This window comes from Sebastes fasciatus, chromosome 12, assembly GCF_043250625.1.
Source record: "Sebastes fasciatus isolate fSebFas1 chromosome 12, fSebFas1.pri, whole genome shotgun sequence".
NCBI classification, from domain to species: Eukaryota; Metazoa; Chordata; class Actinopteri; order Perciformes; family Sebastidae; genus Sebastes; species Sebastes fasciatus.
In genome coordinates, this window is record NC_133806.1 from 5,759,937 (window position 1) to 5,782,675 (window position 22,739).

The window sequence follows — 22,739 nt, forward strand, 5'->3', positions numbered from 1 at the left end:
AATTAACATAAATTAAATAATCAATTTGATTTTCAGGAGGAAAATTAATCATTTAGATTAATCGACTAATTGGTAAAATAGTTGATAGATTAATCAATAGAAAAATGAGTCGTTAGTGACAGCCCTACTGTAGTACTGGAATCTGCTCTCAGTCCTTAGATGTTTTTTCTATAACCATTTTGTGAGTATCTTGCAGACTGGAAATGCAGCTCTATGGTCCTCGCACCATAAAGATGCAAAATAAATATAAATTCTTTAATGTTGCAAACAAGTGCATTTAATACTTATTTTCCAGTGTACCAACCAAACATCCTATTTTTAGAGGTGTAGTTTTATACACAAATGTGTGGACAAATGTCATACTTAGTTTTAAAATTCTGCAATAATATGTATACTACTGAGTGACTGAAGTAATATCACAGTTGTCTCTCATTATGAACAATAATGAGACAACAGTCTGAAGAATATTATATATATTATATTTTTGGACTTAATCTCTCACTTGAACTTGACTTAGCTCCTGATTGCAGGAGGCATGCAGCATCTGTGTACATGTTTCTCCTCCAACTGGAAAAACGAAACAGCATTGAAGAGTTCCTGAGTCAAATCTAGAGCTAAATTATAATTCCTGAAAAAGCTTTGCTCTTGAAGTTACTTTAAATAGCAGCTGCCTCAACAAACAGAAGCTGAATTTCCTCTGACACAAAAGAAGCAAAAGACACGTGTACACATTAAATATAAATCATTTTATAATATACAAATTGTACAGATGTCATGAACAATAGGAATGTGGACATACTCAGGATAGCAAAGATAAAGAATACTTTTTCTTCCTTGATAGCAAACACTGCTACGCAAGTGACAACAGCACATGATCAAAGATACTCAACATTCAAGATGGCAGCCGAGGTGATAAAAAACATCAGAGACAAAAACCTAAGAATACATTTTCCAGAGGCTGTGAGCAAGCTAAAGTGACAACACAGGGAAAAAAAATTACGGCATCCTATTGTATCATGTTCTGTCATTTCTACTCTGCCCATTTCACATCATAGTAGCACACAGGAAATGAACCATTACGTTTTATTTTTCTTTACAGCATTACCAAGAACGATTGCACCAGCGCCACTATTGAGGCTCAGAGACAATTATGCTGATAGAAGACAGGAAACTGTATATCACCTTTTTTTTTTTTTTTTTTTTTTACACGAATGGGCAGAGAGCTGCAAATGTATATTTAAGTCTAACATTAGTCAAAGGTCTCCTTCTTTTCACGGACGGCTAAGTTAACATCGTTCAGCATCATTTATCTGATGAAGTGTGAGATCCTGCCTCGTATTTCTCTCCCTGTCTGTGTTTTTCTTATTACCAAACAAAAACAAAAAAATCACAATTACCCACAGTCCCTGGAGTGTACTCATGTCAGAGGTTAGACTGCACCGCCACCAATCAGCCCTTATCAGGGAGGCCGCGGCCTCAGGTAGGACGGGCGGATACAGGGCCGGTTGTAACTTTTGTCAAGGTTACGATCATCCTTGTTCGTGGATGTCCTACCGGAATGTAGTAGGAGTCGAAAACACACAGTCATGCCGCATGAGATCACCTCGCTGCTTAACTGATTTTCCAAACTCTGCTCTTCTAGATAAAGTGGAATATGATCTGTTTTCACAGGACGCCAAAGGGGAATAAATGTCACAGTTTCAGATTAAAAAACAAAAAAAGGAGAAAGGCAGGAATACTGAAACAAATTCATAAAACAGATACAGTAGATGACAGTTAAAATGTGTATCTCGACGCCGGGGAAAATGAAGAAATTGATTAAATCTGACAAAATAAGTTGACCAGGGAATATTTCTCAAATATTCATAATGATCTCGTCAGCTATCAAAAGGCGTCTCTTTGTATTGCCTTTCATAATTCATATTTGTCACATTCTGACAAACGTGTGAAAGTGACAGCTGAGTCTTATTTGTTTCCCAGCAGCTCTGATGCAAGAGGGAGCATGAAATATTTCTTGAATACAATAAGTGCTTATTAAAGCTCAAACAGCCCGAAGCTAAAAGCAGCTGAGAGTATGAAGTTTAAAAAAAAAGAAAAAAAAAAAAAAAAAGAAAATACCACAGAGAATATTATGATATGACCTCATATCTTAATTCAATATTATCAGAGTGGTTATTTGTCGTGTGCTCGTGCAAACTCCTGTGTACAGCTGTGGAAAATCCATTCTGGCTCAAATATGACCCTTGACCTTGTCTGCCATTAGCGATCACGCTCATGGGTCTGGACTCCGTCATAGTGGAGGGCGAGAGGACAAGGAGCATGTTTCTGGGGGTCGACCCCTCGGTATAAAACCAACAACAGCCCTCGGGAGGTAGCTCGAAGCGTCAGTCAGAAATACATTTTTAGCAAGCTTTAGCGGAACAGCAGAGGCAACACAAAGCCTACAGTAAAATCTCTTGACTCAAAAACAGAACATTCACAATAATAATAAAAAAAAAATCAAAACATCTGAAAAATAACATATTACCTTCATATAGACAAACACTTTTATCCCCTCACTCTGAATTCCAGTAATAAAAACAGGGAACAACAGCTTCAAAAATACCAACACTGACTGTAGCAAATCTTTCCTGTTTGACTAGAACAAACATGTAACACTGAAATCACCATTGTGCCTCTAAAAGACATTTCTAAAAAGCAGATTGTGGGGCATTTACAGTATAGTAATAAGGCTAAGCTGGTCACAGTTTTTATATTCTACTCTACACAAAATCACTTGCCATTTTACATTGAAAAAAATCTCAGCGGCGGGCAGATTCATTAAGGAGAGCACTTATTCAGCATAATCGATCTTACTTGTGTGTAACTGAAGAGCTTCATCCCCAATAAGGAGACGTTCTTCTTGACCAAAGTATCATCTATTCTCATAAAACAAAAGATCCAAATTATGACAAATTATAGTCTGTGTGAAGCAGGACAGCAGGTAGTTTAAGTTCTTGATTCACCGAATCCCAACATTTTAATAAATAGATTTTATGACATATTTTATGATGGCGTGTGTGTAATTTCTTTGCGAAATTTTGAACACACACTCTTCCTCCTCAGTGCAAATGATTCCCCATGACATCACCGTTAAATCTGAAGGCTATTTGCTTGACACGTTGAGGTGTTTTGCCGTCAATACATCCCCCAATAAGTGACCCCCATTATAAATGCATGATTCCTGACAGATACCCCACTGACAAAACCCATTAGTGAGCTAATGAGAGCTCTACACCGTGAACGTCGCCACCTTCCTCCCTCTGTTTTTACCTCCCCCCATTCCCCTTTTTAAAATGGAAAGCTACACGATGCCATGAAACAGCACATTATGACTTGGTTATTGCCAGAAATGATGTCTGGAAAGAGGTGCTTAAGGAGCTGGAGGTAAAATAATGAAGGAAATCTCAACAGGGAATGTGGGACGCAAACGGTCGTTACTTTAAATGGGCCTATTCATTTCTTTTATTTGACTCTCTTATCCTCTGTGGTCTTTTCTCTTTCGCTCTCAACGTCTTCCCATGTCTCAATTTCTCTCTCTCAATCTGCAGTCTTGGTCTCGGTAAACAACAAGGCTCGGTCCTGACCACACAGCTTAACCCGGCCTCCACACTGTTGAGAGCTTTTGTTTGTGGCCATTGACTGGAAATGTAATTAAAAATGCAACTTTGCGCAGAAATAAATCCTCCCCCCCTGTGTGTGAAAGCTAACTAGGTGCATCTAAATATGAGTTCTGCCCCCGAGCTGCAAACATTCAGCTGAATTTCACATCCTTATCTGACTCGGCTTTGAATATGGAACATTCTGTATGCAAGGTGAGCTTAGCACACCACACCAAAGAGTGATTATCGGCTCTCTTTGAAGCACTTGACGGCTTAGAGCTCAGCGTAAACAATTATCTCTTCACCCTACTTTGGATTGCCTGTCGCAACAAACGCCTTTCCCATCACCTCTACCAGCGTTCTCCTCCAAGTTCCCTCCACATCACGACTTACTCTGGTGCACAGAACGAAGGAACGGGAAACGGTGATGCGGTCTGTGATCACATGAAGATGCTTTTCAGAGCATGCCTGCCCTTGTATTGTCTTGTCAGTCGTGTGGATGAGGACTGTGACCTGTCAAGATTCTGTCTCTTGGATTTGGAGGTGACTCGTCTTCTCTCAGCTTCACAAACTGAAAAGAGCTGCTCAGTATAAGTACCTCTTGTAACAGGCGCTATATCTGGGTACAACTATTAGGACTTATGGTGCTCAAACTATTCTTCAAAAGCAAGCAGAGAACTTCCTTTGATCCATGATTCACTGGCGTTCTTTCAGTTTATCTAATTAACCCTTACATTACATTGCATTGAGAATCACGTAACGCTCCTCACTCCCTTCTAAAGGCCCGGTCACACCAGAAAGGGGCTCGGTAATTTAGAGGCTCGGTGACGTAGAGACCATTCACAACGCTAGTTTGTAAACTACAAATACCAACAGGCTAGCGTAGTCTCTATTTTCTCTATGGACGAATCCTGCGACCGCTTCGTGTGTTTCGCCATCGAGCGCTGCTGCTGTTACCACGGTAGCAAGTTGTAGTGACTCTACTGCCTGCTAACAGTATGAACTGGTGACTTTAGGACGAAAGCGTACGTGGTCGCTCGTAGTAACTTACATAAATGGGCGGCGTAGATAATAAACACAGATGTATTGATTAAAGTAAAATTGCTTTTACAAGGACACAGTTGCCATCACTACGAGCAACCACGACGCATCCAGTTAATACGGTTAGCAGACACTTTGTACGTGTTCTGTTTGTGATGGCGACCGAATGATGTTTACTTTGTGGTCAGTAGGTTGTCAAAATTAGAGCGACTAACATTGTAGTTCACAATAACGCTTTTAGTTAGTTGATTGAGTTAATTTATTCTGTGGGACTACTGCAACCCCTAGACAGTGTGATGTAATTAGCTCACATTAGCTAAGGAGTTTTAAGTTAGCTGATGTTACTTGTTTCACCTTGTTGGGCTAACGTTAGGCAGCCGAGAACTGATCAGGTTCTCCTCAAACTCCTCACTCTTCATTGTCAAAATACCCAAAATGTGCACTAGCGCTCAACATACTTTTGTGTGAATAAACAGTAGTATGTATCTTTTCAGACGCACTGAGCAATAATTTACGTCCTCACTTCCTCCTCCCTGCTGGTTGGAGGCGCGTAACCATGGTAACCCGTGCCAACCTCGTGACCAAACGATGATTTGTGAGAATTGTAAAGTCCGAACTAATTTAAAAAATATATTAAACCTAGCAAAGTGAAATCTTATACTTAGACTTAAATTGAAGCGTTATTGACATCACGTAGCTGTCCGCCAACGTCTGTTATGATATTGTCATCACTACCGCATTGCATTGTGGGTTGCATATTTTTACCGGAAATGGCATTCAATTTGCGTACCATTGGTTTCATTCTTAGGTTTCGTACATACTAAAAAATCTCACATATAGTTTTAGCGTACTAAATAGCATGTTAGCATGGAATTTTGGAACGTAACCAAAGTTTACCAATGTCAAAATGTCTTACTGTGAGTCAATGGTGCGAATTTGTGTGTCAAACTTGTTGTGAGAAATTCACGCACATTTTCTTCGCCTGACAATCAAACCCACTAATCACGGCGATTCCATTGAAAGGAAATTTATTTCACCATTTTACATTCTGGTGTGACCAGGACTTTAAACTGTGTGTCATTCTTGTTAAATACAAGAAAAACGCCAATCCAATCGGATCGTGGCATCATTCTAGATATTCAACCCCCTGTCGATCCTCATCCAGTTATTCCAGTGTCTCCACATTGACTATCCTGCACCAACATCTCCTGTTTTGGATATATACATTCAGTATGTGTGGTTATACAGCAGGGCTGATGTCTGCAGTTACATGAAATCGCTCTGTAGCTACACTACGGCAGGTTGCGAGGGAATTGTCTATGTAAGATGGTAGGTTTGGAGAATGCTGCAGCGATGGGGATCGAAGCCCCTTTAATTTGGATCAGGGACAACACTGTGAGACAGTTTTTAAGATGGGGGAATTTGAGAGGTAGGGCGGGGAAAAACCTTGACTTGGACGAGTTGGGGCTACTCTTGAGTCTCCTTCTCTGGGCTCTGATGAGTCGGTGTGGCGTGTGAATCCACCACGATCTCCTTGGCGATGACCTCCGGTTCTTCTGTCTTGCGTTTGATCGCGGTCTCTTCGCCCTCGTCTTTCTCCTCATCCGTCTCCACCCCGTTTTCGATCACAACTTCTGCTACGCCTTCGCCCTCCTTTTCTTTGGTCTCGCTCTGTGATTCGACAATGATTTCCGTCACTTCCTGGACCTCTCCGTTTTCTAAAGGCTCTCCGTTCTCTTTGGATCCCTCTCCATCCAGTGCTATCTTTTCTCCTCCCTCTTCTTCTCTGCCGTTTTCTGCCGCTTTGTCCTCTGTTTCTGCTCCTCCATCTTTCTTTTCAACAGTCTCTATGCTGATTTCAACCCCATCATCAATCATTCTATCTTCCTCACACCTCACCTCCCTTTCTTTCGATGTCTCACTTTCTCTCGCTGCCTCTACATCCGTTGCGTTCACCCTTTCATCCCTGCTCTTGTCTTCCTCTTTCTCAACCTTTTCTCTTTCATCAAGAATCTTCGGATCCTCTGCATCCTTCTCAGTTTTAGTTTTTTTCTGCTTCTTGTTCTTTGTTGTGTCTTTGATGCAGTTCTTGTTGGACTTGCTTCGGGGCTTGAAGATCAATTTCTGAAACATTCCAAGTTTACATTAGCATGTTAGTGGGATGCATAGTAACTCTTTAAATATGCTTTTGGGCACAAAGCAGCGCGCACACAGACTTAATTAAGAATGGATCACAGAGGATCTAATATTGCACTGGGATAACGAGCTAATTCAAATGAGTCTCATTGATGCCGAGGAGGAAATTGAGGCCATTTTGAGGGGAGTTATTGGTGGCCTCCGGGCCTGCAGTCTGACCAAACAAACAGGCAAAAATTTAATGCAATATATCCTCAATTACTTGAACAACTTCTGCAGGGTTCAACACACTGCAGGATATAGAGAACTGAGATAGACTGCAAAGAAACAGCCAAGAAAATCTTGTTAACGCTAGCAATTCCCAGAGTCTTAAGGGCTATTAAATTTGTTGTTGTGATGGCAGTTTAAATTCGGGTCACAGAAAGCGTCAACATGGATTCATTCCACTGCGGACAAAGGTTAGCTTTAGAGGTTATCGCCACTATTCAGGGTCGCCGAGAAAGCATTACCAGCCCTGCTTCTCCAAACAACACATTTGTCTGTTGCTGAGGAATTCACGATATCTCAAACAGAGAGGAGTCGGTTCACATTTGTCCGGCGCCGTGTGTGTTTGGCTACTTAAAACAAAAACAGTTGTGGAATTGGAGGTGGCAAAAGGTGATCTTGGCCTTGGATGTATGGTGAGCAGGTGACAGAACGACTGGTGGGAGACCCCACAACCACATTAGCCAAGAAACACAGAGAAGAATGTGAGGTCGAGTACCTTGGATTCCCTCTTCTTTCGGCCCAAGACGGGTCTCTGCAGGAAAACAATCTGTTTGGTGGACAGGCTTCCATCACTAAAAGATGAGGACAGAGAGAGAGAGGGAAAAAGAAGATGATATCAGTAAAGAGCTTTACTTTGTTGCCACTAATTTATTTAGAAATGATTAAACATAAAAGGAGAATGGGAGAAGGAAACAAACTTTTACCACTTGCTTTTCAACATTTGGTTACAAACACTGACAGATTCTTCGTCATTTATTAATTTCTTTGCTTGAAAAATTGCTGCAGAACTCCAAGAGAAATATTTATAATTCAATTCAGTTAAATCCTGGGATAACACAGATTGATCCACACTCTCTCTGACCTTCCATAAAGATAGTCGAATGATTGCTCTTATCTGACAGTTTAAGGATATACTGTAAGCTCACATGTGGCCCGACCACTTCACTGCTCGTCATCTGTCACTGTCAATCCCCCCCCCCCTTTATGTTTGAGTCTCGCAAGGAATTCACATGCAAGGAGGCAGATTTTGAAGTTCGCCTGAACATCTTCAACTTCTTAGAACATGTATTTCTTCTCTTTTCCTCAATTCCCCCAAACATAATCCTCCATCCCATGCACATGTCACACTCCTGTGTTCGGTGAAGGATAATCTGCCCAAGCACTCGCGCTGACAGATTAATCGCGGCAGGAAATGCAGATTCATTTCTGAGTGGGCTTCCTGTCTCTCACGCTCGCTCTCACTCCTTCGTCTGCTCGTCTTCATCATTCACAGCCTTTCTTTTTAGTGTGCTTTTCTCTCCAACTAGCTGCCTGCGTACTTTTACCTCTCTGCTTTTATCTCCCGTGACAGCCATATTTTTGACAGTTTTATTGTTTGTTTCTGCTTTATTCCTTCTATTTATCTTTTGCTATTATTGGACATGGCTTAAAAGCAGAGATGTTGTCCTGTGCTGCTATCGGACACAAGTTCAATAAACCCATGCACACGCGTGCACACACATACACACAGAGGTTAGGTGCCGTCTAAAGTTAAGCTGCCAGCTCAACCTTGCACATTAGGAAAGATGGCAGGTTTATGATCGCTGCAGAACCCTAAAAGCCTGCTACAAATCTTCCCTTTCTCAACATCAAATGGACTTGAGACTCCTCCAGCAGAAGGCTTACTATCTAAACCATCCAAAGCCCACCACAACTTCTTTTTTTTTCCATTACCTTCTTCCTTCCACCATTTATCCATAAGCCATTTTCGAGGCTGTCAAGAATGCTGGACGGCTTCCTGGCAAATCAAAGCTGAAAACTAACCGGAGTTCCCAGCAAAAGCCCCAACCCATTAAGCCAGAGAGGAGTGGATGGCTTAGAAAATTACAGGCCTTTACTGAACCTACTCTTGGCTGTCCGTGTCAGCCGCACTATTATAACTTGAAGCCTTATAGAACAGCAATGACCTGTGGCTACTGGCTATATTTATGGATGAATGTACCTGTTGGCAGCTTCATCTTTAGGGAAAAAGTCTACTGCACACCTCTGCTGCAAAGTGCCACTTGGTTATAAAAAGAAAAAAACAAAATCAAATACTGCGCTCAGAAATACATCTCTATCCTCCCAAAAAGACTCTAATGTAAATGATGATCACTATTTAGTCTCCAGCTAATTTAGATACCTGCAATAATGAACTAATTTGTTTGAACCTTGTTGATTCCTTGTTGCATGTTCTCTTGTTCCACAGCTACTGTTGAGAAATTCACATTTACTGTAGTTAATGGCTCTAAAATGTAATTACCATGTACATTAATTGAATGCGGCGAACAGGAATGCATGCTCCGAGACAACTACATGAATTAATGTTGTGTGGAGAAGCCGCTGAGCACCAGTTAGCATTAATTTCAGACGCGGCTCAGATCACTGACACTTATCCGGCCCCTCCAGATGAAGTGCAGTCTGCAAACCCTCAGACTACAAAAAGCGTGCATTTGCAAATTTGCTGTTTAAAAATGGAGGAGTCAACAGCACAAAAACAAGTGTAATGAGTATTGCTAATCTGAAATAGATCATCAACCATTATTTCGCCGCGCAAAATGTTTTCAAGGCAGGGAGAGAAATGAGCTCCGTCTTGTACTGTATCTAGGCCGACTCTGATTAATTAGCCATGTTGTGCTGGTGTGTTGTGGCATTTTGAGAGAGAGGAGAGAGGGGAGGGAAGGTAGGAAAAAACAAAGGATGAAAATAGAGAGGTAATTAATCAGCTACGCTGTGAAAGAGGAGTAAACATGACCAGCTGAGGTGGGGGCAGAGCAAACAGTCGATCACTGTGCTGATGGAAATACTGCATGTACTGTACACTTTGTCAGTTTGACACAACGTTAAAGTCACATTTTTCAAGTCTATCTTAAAACAATACTTACATAATTCTATTTCTGTGCGTGCATGTGTGACTGTGCCTTAAAGTGGCACTAGGCAGTATATTTTTGACATCATTGGGCAAAAATGTCATACTAACCTTTCAGCATATTGTAATTCAAGTGTTCTGTGAGAAAACTAGACTTCTGCACCTCCTCATGACTCTGTTTTCAGGCTTTAGAAAATCTAGCCCGTGACGGGAGACTTTGATTAATCACAGGTCCTCTCAGAGAGAGAGAGCGTTCCTATTGGCTGTGCTCCAGTCATGTGACCGGAACTTGGCGTTCCTTCACCATATTTCACAAACTTTCTCATTTTACAGCTAAACCGTGCACTACAAGATGATTCTGAAAACATTTGAGGAGAGAAATAGGCATTACAGTAACATAATATTGATTCATATTTGATCAGCGCTGCCTAGTTTGACCGTTTGGTTGGAGTTCGCGAGTGATTGACAGCCGGCTCTCATAGACGGCAGCTGGACAGCAGACCTCAGATCAGCTCTTACTGCTTGTTTTCCTCCGGTCTGTGGATGCCGTTAGGAGCACCGGACGACACCGGAGGACACAGAGGCACATGATTTTTTTCAGGTTACCTGTTTCATGTACTACTGTCACGATATAGCAACCGTTTTATAAAAATAACTTTTTTTAATCATATTTGCTTCAATCTCACCTACTTCAGCTTTAATGTTGATCTTTCACTGGTGATACTCTGTTTCTTCCTAGCATGAGGGACAATGTAGGCTTTCTAATTTGACAGCTAGTCTATACTTTAGTGAATGCAGTTTCTTTGTTACTATCATTGAATTTGTTATCCAATAGGCCTACTGTTCTCAAAGTTTCACATCACTTTAAGAAAATATACATATACTATATTTACACATTAGTAACTAATCCCCATGTCATCTTATCATTATTAGTGTGAAACAGTATCTGATTGCATTTCAATAAAAAGCCCCTCTTTTAGATGGTGAAGGCCTTTGACTATATAGCCTATTGTTTTTTCAACACCTACAGGATGAGTGGTTTCTAAGACTGGTTTGAAGAGACTCAACCATACTGCAGTGACATATTTGACTGGTGCGGTAGCTGCATTATCGGCATGAATTGAAGCTCTTTCAGGGTGCCTGAAGAACGTGCGAGGCCTTTGACCATAAGCGGATGTACACTCATTTATAGCAGCCATGAGTGATGAGTCAGCACAGGCTTAGCTGAGGAACCGTTACATTTCAGTGAAGAGATTTTCCACCAACAGTCAGAGCTGCTGCTTCTAAACTTTCACAGCTGCTGCTGCTGCCTGGCTCGAAGCTCTGCCTAAACTTGCACAGATTTAGGTCAATTTCTTTTAAAAGTCGTCATATTTCTTTGAACAATAACTTGAACAGATCAGGTGTGCTTATAATAACTTATACCATTTTCACAGGAATACTGTGGCATACAGTCGGTGGTGCATGCTACAAGTTTATAATATCTTTTAGAGGCAGAGTTTTAAGCTTCACATTTCTTAAGAAACCCTTTGTAGGTCTTGTGTGAACTTCAGAGTTCCCTGTCAACAACAAAACTACAAGATGGCAGTCGTGACATTTTCAATTTTCATTTTTATTCACAGAAACAAAAAAAATCAAAGTATGTGTATTCTTTGTAAACACTGCGGTGTCACAGAGCTGTTAAAAAACTACTTTGTTGTTATCTTGAGAAAACTCCTAAATGTCAACTAAGAAAAAGAGTCTTGTTTCCAGCTTAATGTCGATGCACTTTAGTGATAATCCAGTGTGTTTTTAAATGATTCAGGAGCAGGGCAAGTAGATTTACTCAAGTACTGTACTTACAGTTAATAAAACCTTAAGGTCCTTGTACTTTACTTGAGGGCTATTTATTCATATCTCTCTCTGCATTCTATTTTACTATTTTTTTCTAATATATTTTAGCACATCTTCTATTTTATTATAATTATTTTATTTGCATCTATCTTTTTTAATAAAATAATCTAAATTAGTTGCAAATATAAAATACAAAGTATATGTTTACATAAGTATTCACCCCTTAGGAGACACATACATTATCAGTGGTGCAGCTAGATGGTTTAATAAGTCACATGATTAGTCAGCTTGTTAATTAGTAAAAAGTAACACAGACGGCTTGCAGTTGCTATTGTTGCAATGCCTTCTGGTTGCCAACAGGGGTCGTTAGAGGTCATAGATGACTCAATGTCCCTTTAATAGTCAGATGAGGGTCATTACCTGTTAGTCTTGATTACAGGAGTTGGCAGCACACAGGTGAGCCTCCATCCATATGTGGCCAGGGACTGTAGCAGAGGAACATAATCTGCCTTCACCTGCAAACCCTGTGGAGAAAACAAGATGTCCATTACACCCAGTCAACCCCAAACACCGTTAAACCTGCACATAATCACCCTCCTTCTCCCCTTACACACCACACACGCAGCACAATGAACAGCACGCATGCATGTTATGTAGCGGAGTGAATTCGCTTCTCTGTTTACAGCTGTGACGCATCAAGGTATGAGATGCAATCAAGCGCTGTTGCGGCATCACTTCAAATCTCAGTTAACAAAAATAACTTCCCTCTCAGATATGAGGGGTTTAATACAATGAATGTGTCTGAGAGGTTTGTTTTTCTAAAGAAATGTACACAGGAAAGAATAAAAACTGAGACATAAATCAACTGCTGTTGAAACTCCCTGGTTGACGTGAGTCAACATGGCAACCATCTCTATTCATGACAAAGCTTTGTCAGCACAGTAAGTCCTTGAGCAAATAGACTGCTCATGTGAAACTGCTCACTTTGTATGCTATTAAAATACCATCAAATGAGCCGACGACGCACAAACATTTCTATGATTATTCTGACTTGTGTGGACAATGAACCTGTTAATAATTCAAACCGACATACACACAGATTACTTATTGTACTCTCAGAACACACACACCCTGTTTGGAGAGGAAGTGTGCGTGTGGTTTGTCATTCTCGTCAAGTTAGGTAGCTGCCGAAAATGAAAAACCGCAACGCGTGTCAGTCAGATCGCTCAAACCTACAAGAACACATGCATTCGCACGCACACACACAAAACCACACACGCACACACACACAGAGCTCCCAGTTATTAAGAGACCTCGAGAGGCGGCTCCATGTTCTCCAAAAGGATGGACTGTAGAATATAAAAGTAATTTGAAAGAGTAAAATAAAAGTCTCAGTATTCAGGCCATTACCTTTTTTTTTTACATAAATTCCAGACCGTTACACCTGGATGTGCAGTATGAGTACTGATATGAGTCAGGAAGGCAGTGAACGTGAACACAGAACTTCAGAGTCTATTCATAGGGCACTGATCAACTGTACGAGAACTGAGACTTGAGAATACATCACACGTACACACGCTACATTAGCCTTCACTGTACTGTGAACTGTGAAAATCTAGTCTAATTAAAGGTGCACCAGGCGAGGTTTTCATGTGAATATACTGTACACCCTCCTTCACCGAGAGGATGCATTAGAAAAGTGTCCCTTTTGTCCCCGAAGGAGCCACATCATACTGTAGATTCATTAAAATCTGGTGACACATAAAAACTGTGAAATACAAATGCAAAGCAGGACCTTCATCTTTTGCTTTTTTTTCCTCTTGTATTTCTTTTTGTAGAAAGTATCACAGATCAGAAAGGCTTTTATTGTGGTAACCAGGATGCTGGTTGGCCGTCTTGTCTTGTTTTCTGCTCTTAGCAGTTATTTATATAATGCTTTCACACAAACTTCTTCATGCTCTGGTAACCACGGCACAAATTTCTTAGAGTTTTTCTGCATTAGTTGTATCTTTACAGTATTAATATTCTTGGAAATAACATTTTGAAGGGCCAGTTTGCCCAAGTCACGTGATACAATGAAACATTTTGGAGGAGGGAGGTAAATTATTGTGGTGTAAACTACTACAACTACTGTAATACTAACATTATCTACCGGCATACAAGTATTACTAGAATAGCAACTATGAGAACAAAAACTACTTCTTCTACAAGGACTTCTGCTACTAGTACTACACCTCTGACCACCACAGTTGCTACTACTAAACCACAACTGCTACTGCTAAACCACTATTACAACATCTGTTACTACAAAAACTACACCACTACAAGTACTACAAGTAGGCCTACTATTACTTCTACAACCACTGCCTTTACCTAAGTGTTTATTTGACTTAAATAGTCAACATTTGTTCCACAGTAGGTACAGATGTAATTTGCACTTCCAACTTTAAGACACTCCAGCTAACAGGGCCGGTTCTATTTTTTTGGGGGCCCATAAAATGCAAAATCTTCTTTTTTGACTGATGCTACTTTTTACACATAAAAATATATTTAAATTTAACTTCATTAACAAACATCATCATCAAAACAAACATGCAAATTAATTATTGATTAAGTTCTCTTAGTTTTGTATTCAACATCATACCTTAATAACTCAATGAAATGTACTGAAACAAATATATGTGTGTATATGTGACACAAAAAAGGCCATTTATTATTTCTGCCGGTAATAAATATGCTTGGCCGGTGAATTTTTTCATCTACCAGTCCCCCTGGACGGTGAGTCAACTGTGAGTGTGAGTTAATTTCGGACACTGTCTACTACTGTTGATGCCCCTACTACTACTACCTCTATCAAAACAATCTCTGATTACAATTACTACTAATTCATTTGAATTCTACATCTAGATAGCCGTACGATAACTACTACTACAACTACTACCAGTATAATTACTACCACAGCAACTACAAGTAGCGAAGTAGGACAACTGCATCTAATGCTATCCTGATGCTGTCCCTCAAGCTGTAAGTACTACTTCTTGTGCTGCTACTGCTACAAGTATGATTACTACCATGACTGCAGTACTTTCCTACGACTACTGGTATTGCCTCTACTGATTGTGCATCAGGGTCCGGTGGGTGGTCATACAGAGAGAATAAAGAGTGAGAGCATTTCTGAGACAGAGAGAGAGAGACACTGATCAGCATGCATTGCTTATTGTCTGCCATGAGACAGACCTCAAGTCAAAACACTTAAACCCACTCCACCGCACAACGCCTCATTTTTCTTCCACAGATTCTTATTGACCAGGATGACAGAACATGCACAAACAGACCTAAAGCAGTCACATATCAAGTTGTAGGTTGAAAAGAGCTAATCGTTAGAATACAAGACACTGCTCCAGACATTATTTACACAAGCATTACTTTCTAAGTTCCTACAGGGAGCGGCGCATCTACATTTTTTCGGGGGTTTATGTTGGAACCACTCCCAGAAACAGGCGCTCTTTCAAAGCCTGCCCGGAAAGTAAATTGAGAAATAATTTTTCTGTAATGGCTTGCTGTTCTTTGGAGTAGACGAGAGTTAATCACAGTCCCCGGAGTCTCGCTCCCCTCTCTCCTTGACTTATTATGCAGGGCCACCTCGCTGCCTCAGCACTCCAGCACCAACCTGTGAGCCTAAAAAACAAAGTAATCACGTCGCCATCTTTGTCTTCGATGTTATCTGTGTGACTGTAAAAGAAGGACCACACAGTAAGAGGAGCTGTAGTTCACCCGCCTCAGTTAAAGCTACTTTAAATTAAATCCAGGTTTTTTCCTGAGATCATCTCGTCACACAGAAAAACACATTTGTACCTTGGAGCGGCGGGCTCCAACCACCTTGCTGAAGGGCATCTCAGCAGAAAGAGGAGAATATGTCAGTGACTTTCACTGTCACAGTTTTCTCAGCTGATGACGGTAGCTAAAACAAGAACTGCTAAGGCAATAACTTACATCTAATCTTAAAGTTTTTGATGTTAAACCTCCTGTCTATCATTTTCAGAGAAGGTATGGAGATGTATTATCCAGCATTTGGAAACTTGGACCTGAGACAAAGTTTGTTTTCAGCCCTATGGCAGAGGAGGGTGCAGCTACAGGTCAACCGGAGGTTCAGAGTGCACCCGGAGAGTGAGCTCAACAAAAACACCAGTATATTGTTTTTCTTTAAACCCCCTCCACCGACTCTGCAAGGTAGACATAACAAACCATAATTCTGTTTTGCACCCAGCTCTGAATATGGCTGTAATTTTACAGACTACCAGGGTTAACAGGTTTGCAGACACAGTCCAGTAATGATGAAGCAAATACCTTTTAAAAAAGGGCATTCAGATACTGTTCCCGATAGGTTCGCTCAACCTGGAGCGTTGTCACAGCAACAGAAAATTCAGCAGCCACTATCTTTTAAAGCCCTGCAATAACCTTTCAAAGTATGATTGGCTGTTTAAAAAGCATTTTAAAAATAAACACTTGATATTTGTGCTTTTTTAAATACATATTTTCTAGGGCTGTCCCGAATACCATTTTTTGGGAGCTTTGGTAGTAATCAACATGAATATTGGAAGCTCCGGTCGGGGGGGAGGGGGAGACGAGCGGGTCTGCCGTGGCCGGAGGGGTGCTTTAACCTCTTGGTTAGTAGGCAGCACGCACTTGTGTCATTAAAGCAGCACAATTCCTCTGTCACACAATCAGAGGCCTCCCCCCACCAGGGTTGGAAATCACCAGCCAAAAAAACAATGGTAATCTATTGAGGGGCTGGTAAAATTTGGAATCCATCAGCCAACGTTGCAGGTTAAGAAAAAAAATTGATTTCCAACACTGTCCAAGGTTAAAAACAAGCACCGCCCTCCGGCTGGAGTAAGCTTTCTCATTTTACAGCTAAACAGTACACTAAAATATGTTTTTCTGAAAACATTTGAGATGAGAAATTGGCATTAAAGTAACAGAATCTTGATTCATATTTGATCAGCGCTGCCTAGTTTGACCGTTTGATCGGAGTTTGCAAGTTTCGCGAGCAGTGATTGACAGCTGCTGTAGACACTCCTCGGCTCTGATTGGTTGTTTTCCTTCGGGCATGTTGAAATCTTGCAAATGCCATAGAGAGGCGAAGTCTCGACCCTTCCGGTGGACCATCATGGGACCTTATTTCGAAAGAAATATGAACGGTAGTCAACGGCGAGAGACAAATACTTTTTTGAGTCCGTTTGAATTGCTCCATGAATGACACATATGATGTTTGTCAATTTAAAACATAATTTTGCAAATTAAAAAAGTCTCAGTTTGTTGTAAAACTGTTGAAGTATCAGACTGTGAAAATACGTAATTAGAAAGACGAAAACACCCAAAAGTTGCTTAAGTGACGTCTCTCTCTCTGAAGCTACGATTCCTGTGTGTTTCCTACTGGGATGTACTCAAACCAGCAACTGGTCTCACTCGCTCTTTCGCTTCCTGGCTAATAAAAAGACCAGAAGTCGCTGGATAAAACGCATCAGGTAAGATAAGGTTTCATTTGTGTGTGGTCATAGCTAAGTTAGCTAGCTAGTGTTGGTGACGTATATTGTGTGCGACGAGAAATGTAGTTCACTGAGCAGTTTCACACAAAACAAAATGATACTACGACAAACTGAGACTTTCTTAACTTGCAAAATCATGCTTTAAATTGACAAACATCATATGTGTGATTCATGGTGCAATTCAAACACGATCAAACAAATATTTGTCCTCTGGAATTGCCAAGACATTTTGTACAGACGTTCATGGTCCACAGAGGATGTGTTTTACTGATTTTGGTGATCCCCTGACTTTTCCTCTAGTGCCACCATGAAGTTGACATTTATGGGTCAGAGTGAAATCTTTCAACGACTATTGGATGGATTGCCATGAATTTTGCTACAGACACCCATCGTGCCCAGAATTGTAATAACTTTGATTCTCTGACCTTTCATTTATCCATCATCAGGTCAATGTTTAATTTGTCCAATGCTTTGGTTTTCTTTACCTCCCAAGGACACCTACGCACCATAAAAGGACATTTTCCCTGCTTAAAATTGCATTGCTGCCAATTAAAAACATCCAAAGTGCATCCAAACTTTAGACTTTTACAAGGCATTAGTCTTCCTTTGAGTCTAGACTAAACTATGCAGCCTGATAACACATGGTGAGGTAGTTAGGAAAACAAAGGCTCAGTCGGTGCATGGCGTTGTTACTGTTCCTCTTGTGCTGTCAGTGAAAGCTTTTATCTTTGACTTTTGCAGGGGGAAGAAAAATATTAGTTTTTGATGATTGAAGCTGATGACTCAAATGGGGGTTCTGAGACAGATCACCAGGCAAATCATCAACTTAAAAGCTGCAGCCCTAATTCTTTTATTTTATTAAAAGAGAGGGCCCAGAGCTAAATTCTGACACAGCAACCCAGAGTTCCTCTCTATGTCTCCGTCTACTGCTTTGTTAAATTAGCCCACCAGCTAGTTAAGTAGAAACCAGATGTTTTTTTAGGTTAACTGAGCTGACTCTTTTAACCACAACCTACTTTGGAGACGAGAGGAACAAGAGATAAAGACAAAGCCTGTTTCTGTGTCAATGTTAACCTCAATTTGGACTCAAATCTGCCTCCTTAGTTCACTTCTGCTCATCACTCCACCCACACCATGCTGGATTTTCTTCGTTAGCCTGGTACTGGTATTAAGCCATTTTCTGAGGACCTCCATGATATGGTTGTCAGTGGTGGAAGACGTACTCTTCATAACTTTTACTTAAGTAAATGCAATCTAAAAATACTCTATTGCTAGTGAAAGTTCTGCATTCAAATTACAAAGTTAATGTATTACCAGCAAAATGCACTAAAAGCATCCAAAGTGAAAGTAATGGCCCCTGTGACTGATTTATTTTTATGTAATACATTATTATATTGTTGCTGATGTGTAAGCAGTATTCTACTGTTGTAACTGGTTATGGTGGATTATATTAGTGATGTCACAATACCAGACATTTAGTAGTCGATACTTATACCAGTGAAATTCCACAATTCTCAATACCAGTTCCATACCACAGGAAAAAACTAAATAAATCCCATGTACTTCAACATACCGTCCTTTATTACCGTTTGCATACCAGTTTTTGTTATGAAGGTAAACAGGTCATAAGTCCCTCTCTAATATCTATTTTATATTGCTGTGAAAACATCTCCTTCAGACAAATGGATTTATTAAAGTTCCTCGCCAAAAACTACATTTTACAAGATTACATTTGAACACATCATGATAAGAATTCACTTTCGCCCAATACTAATTTTTACTGAATAGAGCCTGAATCATAACGTAAATCAATGGCACCTCCTGTGTTGAAGTCGACAGGACGGGAGCTAGTTAACGTTAGCTGTTAGCAGCCGGTAAGCAGCACAGTTCTGCACGGAGCTAACAGCTAATGTTATATACGTTCTATCGTGACGGCTATCCCGGGACGCGAAATGTCTCTTTGGTGCACTGCTAATAACGCTCAAGACATTTGAAGTGTGACAAGGGGCAACTGGGCTTTACTTGTCTGTAAGGGGTCAAAGGCCAAAAGGTCACTGTACAGTATTAAATCATGTTATCATAGTTTTTTTTTTAAATATAAAATCTAATCTAACATTTCCCTCTGAAATGCAGCGGAGTAGAAGTATAAAGTAGCATAAAATGGAAATACTAAGTACCTAAAAATGTTTACTTAACTACAGTACTTGAATAACTGTATATCACCACTGCTAAGCCTCTCTTCTGTCACACACATGTTATTATTTGTTTCTAATATCTCACTACACCTGATCAACAACTACACCCTATAAAACCTATAAAACCTCCTCCTCCACCCCGGATCTATCAGCATCATCGTCACGTTGTCTGACGGAGCGGCCGTGATCTCTCACTTGCGGGGACAGTGCAAATTACTCTCCTTCTATCTAGGTCACCTCTTCTCTCACCTCAGAAAGAGAGGATAGAGATATCATGGACAGGCGATGCACGTTAACGATCGGCTCTCTGCACAACATGCAGGCCACAGCATGCACACACACAAACAGACACAACACATAAGAAATAACACAGTGTATGTCATAAATAATGCACCTGGCTTGATGTTGGAGAAAAAAAAAGTACAAATCTGCATCCTGTGTTCTTTGTATCGACCACTGAAGTGATTCTTAGTGAACCCAGAGGAAGACACTCTGTACCAGGTGGCTTTTGTGTGAACCTGATCTCAAGACGATTGGTGTGACTCTACACACACACACACACACACACACACACACACACACACACACGAGATATGTTCATGAGGACTGAGGTGTCCTTGTATATGTCCTAAAGTATTTCTTCAAAGAGTCCTCCCTGCCACACCGATGCTGTGATATGGGGCCTAATCCCATTTCTTTAGTTTCTGGAGTACTGTGAAGTGCTGCTCTTCAAAGCTGGCGATGCAAGTGAATTCTGGGAATGAGTGACAACAATGTCAGCGCTGTTAAGCTCCTTTCACTTGCTTTGACTTTGGACTGCCATTTCTTAAATTTGAACTCCACTGATATTAACTTTTAGGTTGTCTTTTCTGCAAAAGTAGACACACACGCACTCTCCTTGCAGTTTTTCCGGTTTGTCTTTTGGGTTACGAGTTGTCAAGATCAAGGAGTGAGCAAGCCTGCCGACATCGTCAAACTGCAGCGCTTGAAGTGGTTGAGAGAACATTTTACTTTCTGACAATCACGCCGTGATATCTAAAAGTATGTGGAGACAGTAAAGCACACACAGCTTCCATCTGAAGTCAGCGAAAAAACAGTTATTTCAGCTTTAAATCATTTTGGGAACACCAAACTCATAAAACAACAGTTATTTTTTATGTTCTCGCTGCGCTAATAATACCCATAAACACTGCTTTTCTTGTGGTAACCAGAGACCTACTTAGCAATCTGTCTTGCTATCTGCTCTTACCATTTTTCTAAGTTATGCATAAAGCACTGCAATCATTTTCTTGCAGTTTTTTTTTTTTCTCTATTTCTTTTTTTTACTGTGAGTATAGGTTCAGAAGTAGAGCCTATAACTGCATCTCTGCTGCACCTAATTAGAGCAATAAACACCCATGCCAGTATTATTGCTCTGGTCAGGAATATTTTAAAGGGTCGGTAACACAAAGAACCAAAAAAAACAAACTTTCTCATTTACCTCCAGTGGCTTTGCAGGATATTTTCAGTCCTATGTGCTGAGGGTTGGAGATTTGTTCTATCATCCTGAAATGGACTTTTGTTTGCGCTGCTCAAAAACAATTTACCTTCTTTGTATTGGGGAGGTGGAACACAACACACCAAGATTATGTGCACAGCTGGATACCACTAGGTGGAAGTGTAAAATATGCTCTCTTGGTATTTGGTAAATTGACCCAATAAGGATGATCCTTGGCCAAATACAGTAGCTGTACATTGATTTTTGACTTCTTTATCCCTGATCTCGTGGGGGCACTTCACCGAGATTACATGTCAAAGTCAATTTACTAGTTGTAGGGAGTAATACACAACCTGTAGAAAAACTGTTGTATCATGTTCTCTGTGGCTCTGGGGGAGCTTTGTGAAGTCTGAGAAAAGTTGAGTAACCTCATTTTGCAATTTAGCAATTTTTATTTGAGAATGTGCATTACACACCGTGGGCATAGGGATGTGACGGTGAGAAAACTTTCCCACCGGTTAATAAACTTGTGACAACGCCGAAGTTACCGATTTACACCGGACATTTTACAAGAAAAGACGGCGCTCAATATATGTAAAGCGCTTACTTTGATCTTTAACGTCAGATGACTGTGTGTCTGGCCTCTCTGGTTCAGCTTTCGCTGCTATGCCGCATCGGTCTATCTGGTGCTGCTGCGCCAAATTGTCTGTTACCGCTTCTTCCTCCGCACGGCGATTGCCTCATTAACGTTATGGTTCCTTATAGCATTAGGTTTAAATCCGAAGTATTGCCAAATAGGTGCTTTTGGTTTTCGCTTTGACACCGAATCTTCCGCTTTTGTCTTGTCTGTCAACTCTCTCTCGTCCCATGTGGGGAATCTGACTCCTGATACTCTGATGGAGACTCCATACAGAGCAGACACTTTCACTTTCAGATTGTAGTGTCTGTTATCCGACTATGTGTTGATAACACGGCACTGATACGCCACAATGTACTAAATAAGTTTTATGCCCAACCACCATTTAACACCGACTACCGCGGCAAGCCTATGAGGGTGGACGTTCGTAAAACATGGTTGTTTACGAGGCAGGAGGATCTAAGGAAAGACATAGCTGCATCACGAGAAATAAAGGATTCAGCATTTTGAGGCTTGACCCATACAAAAGACAACAACAGGATATCCAACTTAATTTTGTCTCCCAGCTGAATTACACTACACTTTAGAATGGCACACCTGGTCTACCATAAAAGTTACATGTGGTGCACTGTTTGTGTGATTACGGGATTAGTTTAGCTTTTAATGGTATGAAGCGTGACGAGAATGCCTATAGGAGTGGCTGTGTGAACATATACAGAGTAAGGGATGGGATTTTTGCATTAGCTAATTATGCAGTCTATGAGAAGGATGATGTTTTCTGTATGTACTATGATTGCTGGATGTCTCCTGATGGTCGTTGGTGGTGTCAGATTGCATTTGGACAAGACTGAGGTTTCGGGAGCTGTTCAACTACTCGGTTTGATGTGTCTACAAGTGTGGCCAGACAACTATGGAGATGTTATCAGGAGACTGGGCAGACAAGGACAAGGTCGTTTGCGTATGACACCTAGACAGGACTGTTATCTCGTCACCTTGTCCCATCAAAATCGCAGCTCGATCCCTGGAAATTGACTTCCACTATTCACTTATCTGACAAGACCGTTGGGAATCGACTC

At 40.7% G+C, this 22,739-nt stretch overlaps 2 protein-coding genes across 8 annotated transcripts in view; one reads left to right on the forward strand and one right to left on the reverse strand.

Moving 5' to 3' along the window:
- LOC141778521 (cysteine-rich venom protein pseudecin) overlaps positions 1 to 22,739 on the forward strand; it is a 153,301-nt gene that overhangs the window by 2,529 nt on the left and 128,033 nt on the right. The window lies entirely within an intron of this gene.
- The window catches only part of rftn1b (raftlin, lipid raft linker 1b), a 135,047-nt gene continuing 113,035 nt past the window's right edge, over positions 728 to 22,739 (reverse strand). For both annotated transcript variants that reach the window (XM_074652826.1, XM_074652825.1), the window contains exons 8-10: positions 12,226 to 12,329; positions 7,582 to 7,657; positions 728 to 6,806 (exon numbers count right to left, since the gene is read on the reverse strand). In XM_074652826.1, the coding sequence (XP_074508927.1) occupies positions 6,150 to 6,806; positions 7,582 to 7,657; positions 12,226 to 12,329 (837 nt within the window). In that variant the 3' untranslated portion in view covers positions 728 to 6,149. The remainder of the gene's footprint in view (positions 6,807 to 7,581; positions 7,658 to 12,225; positions 12,330 to 22,739) is intronic.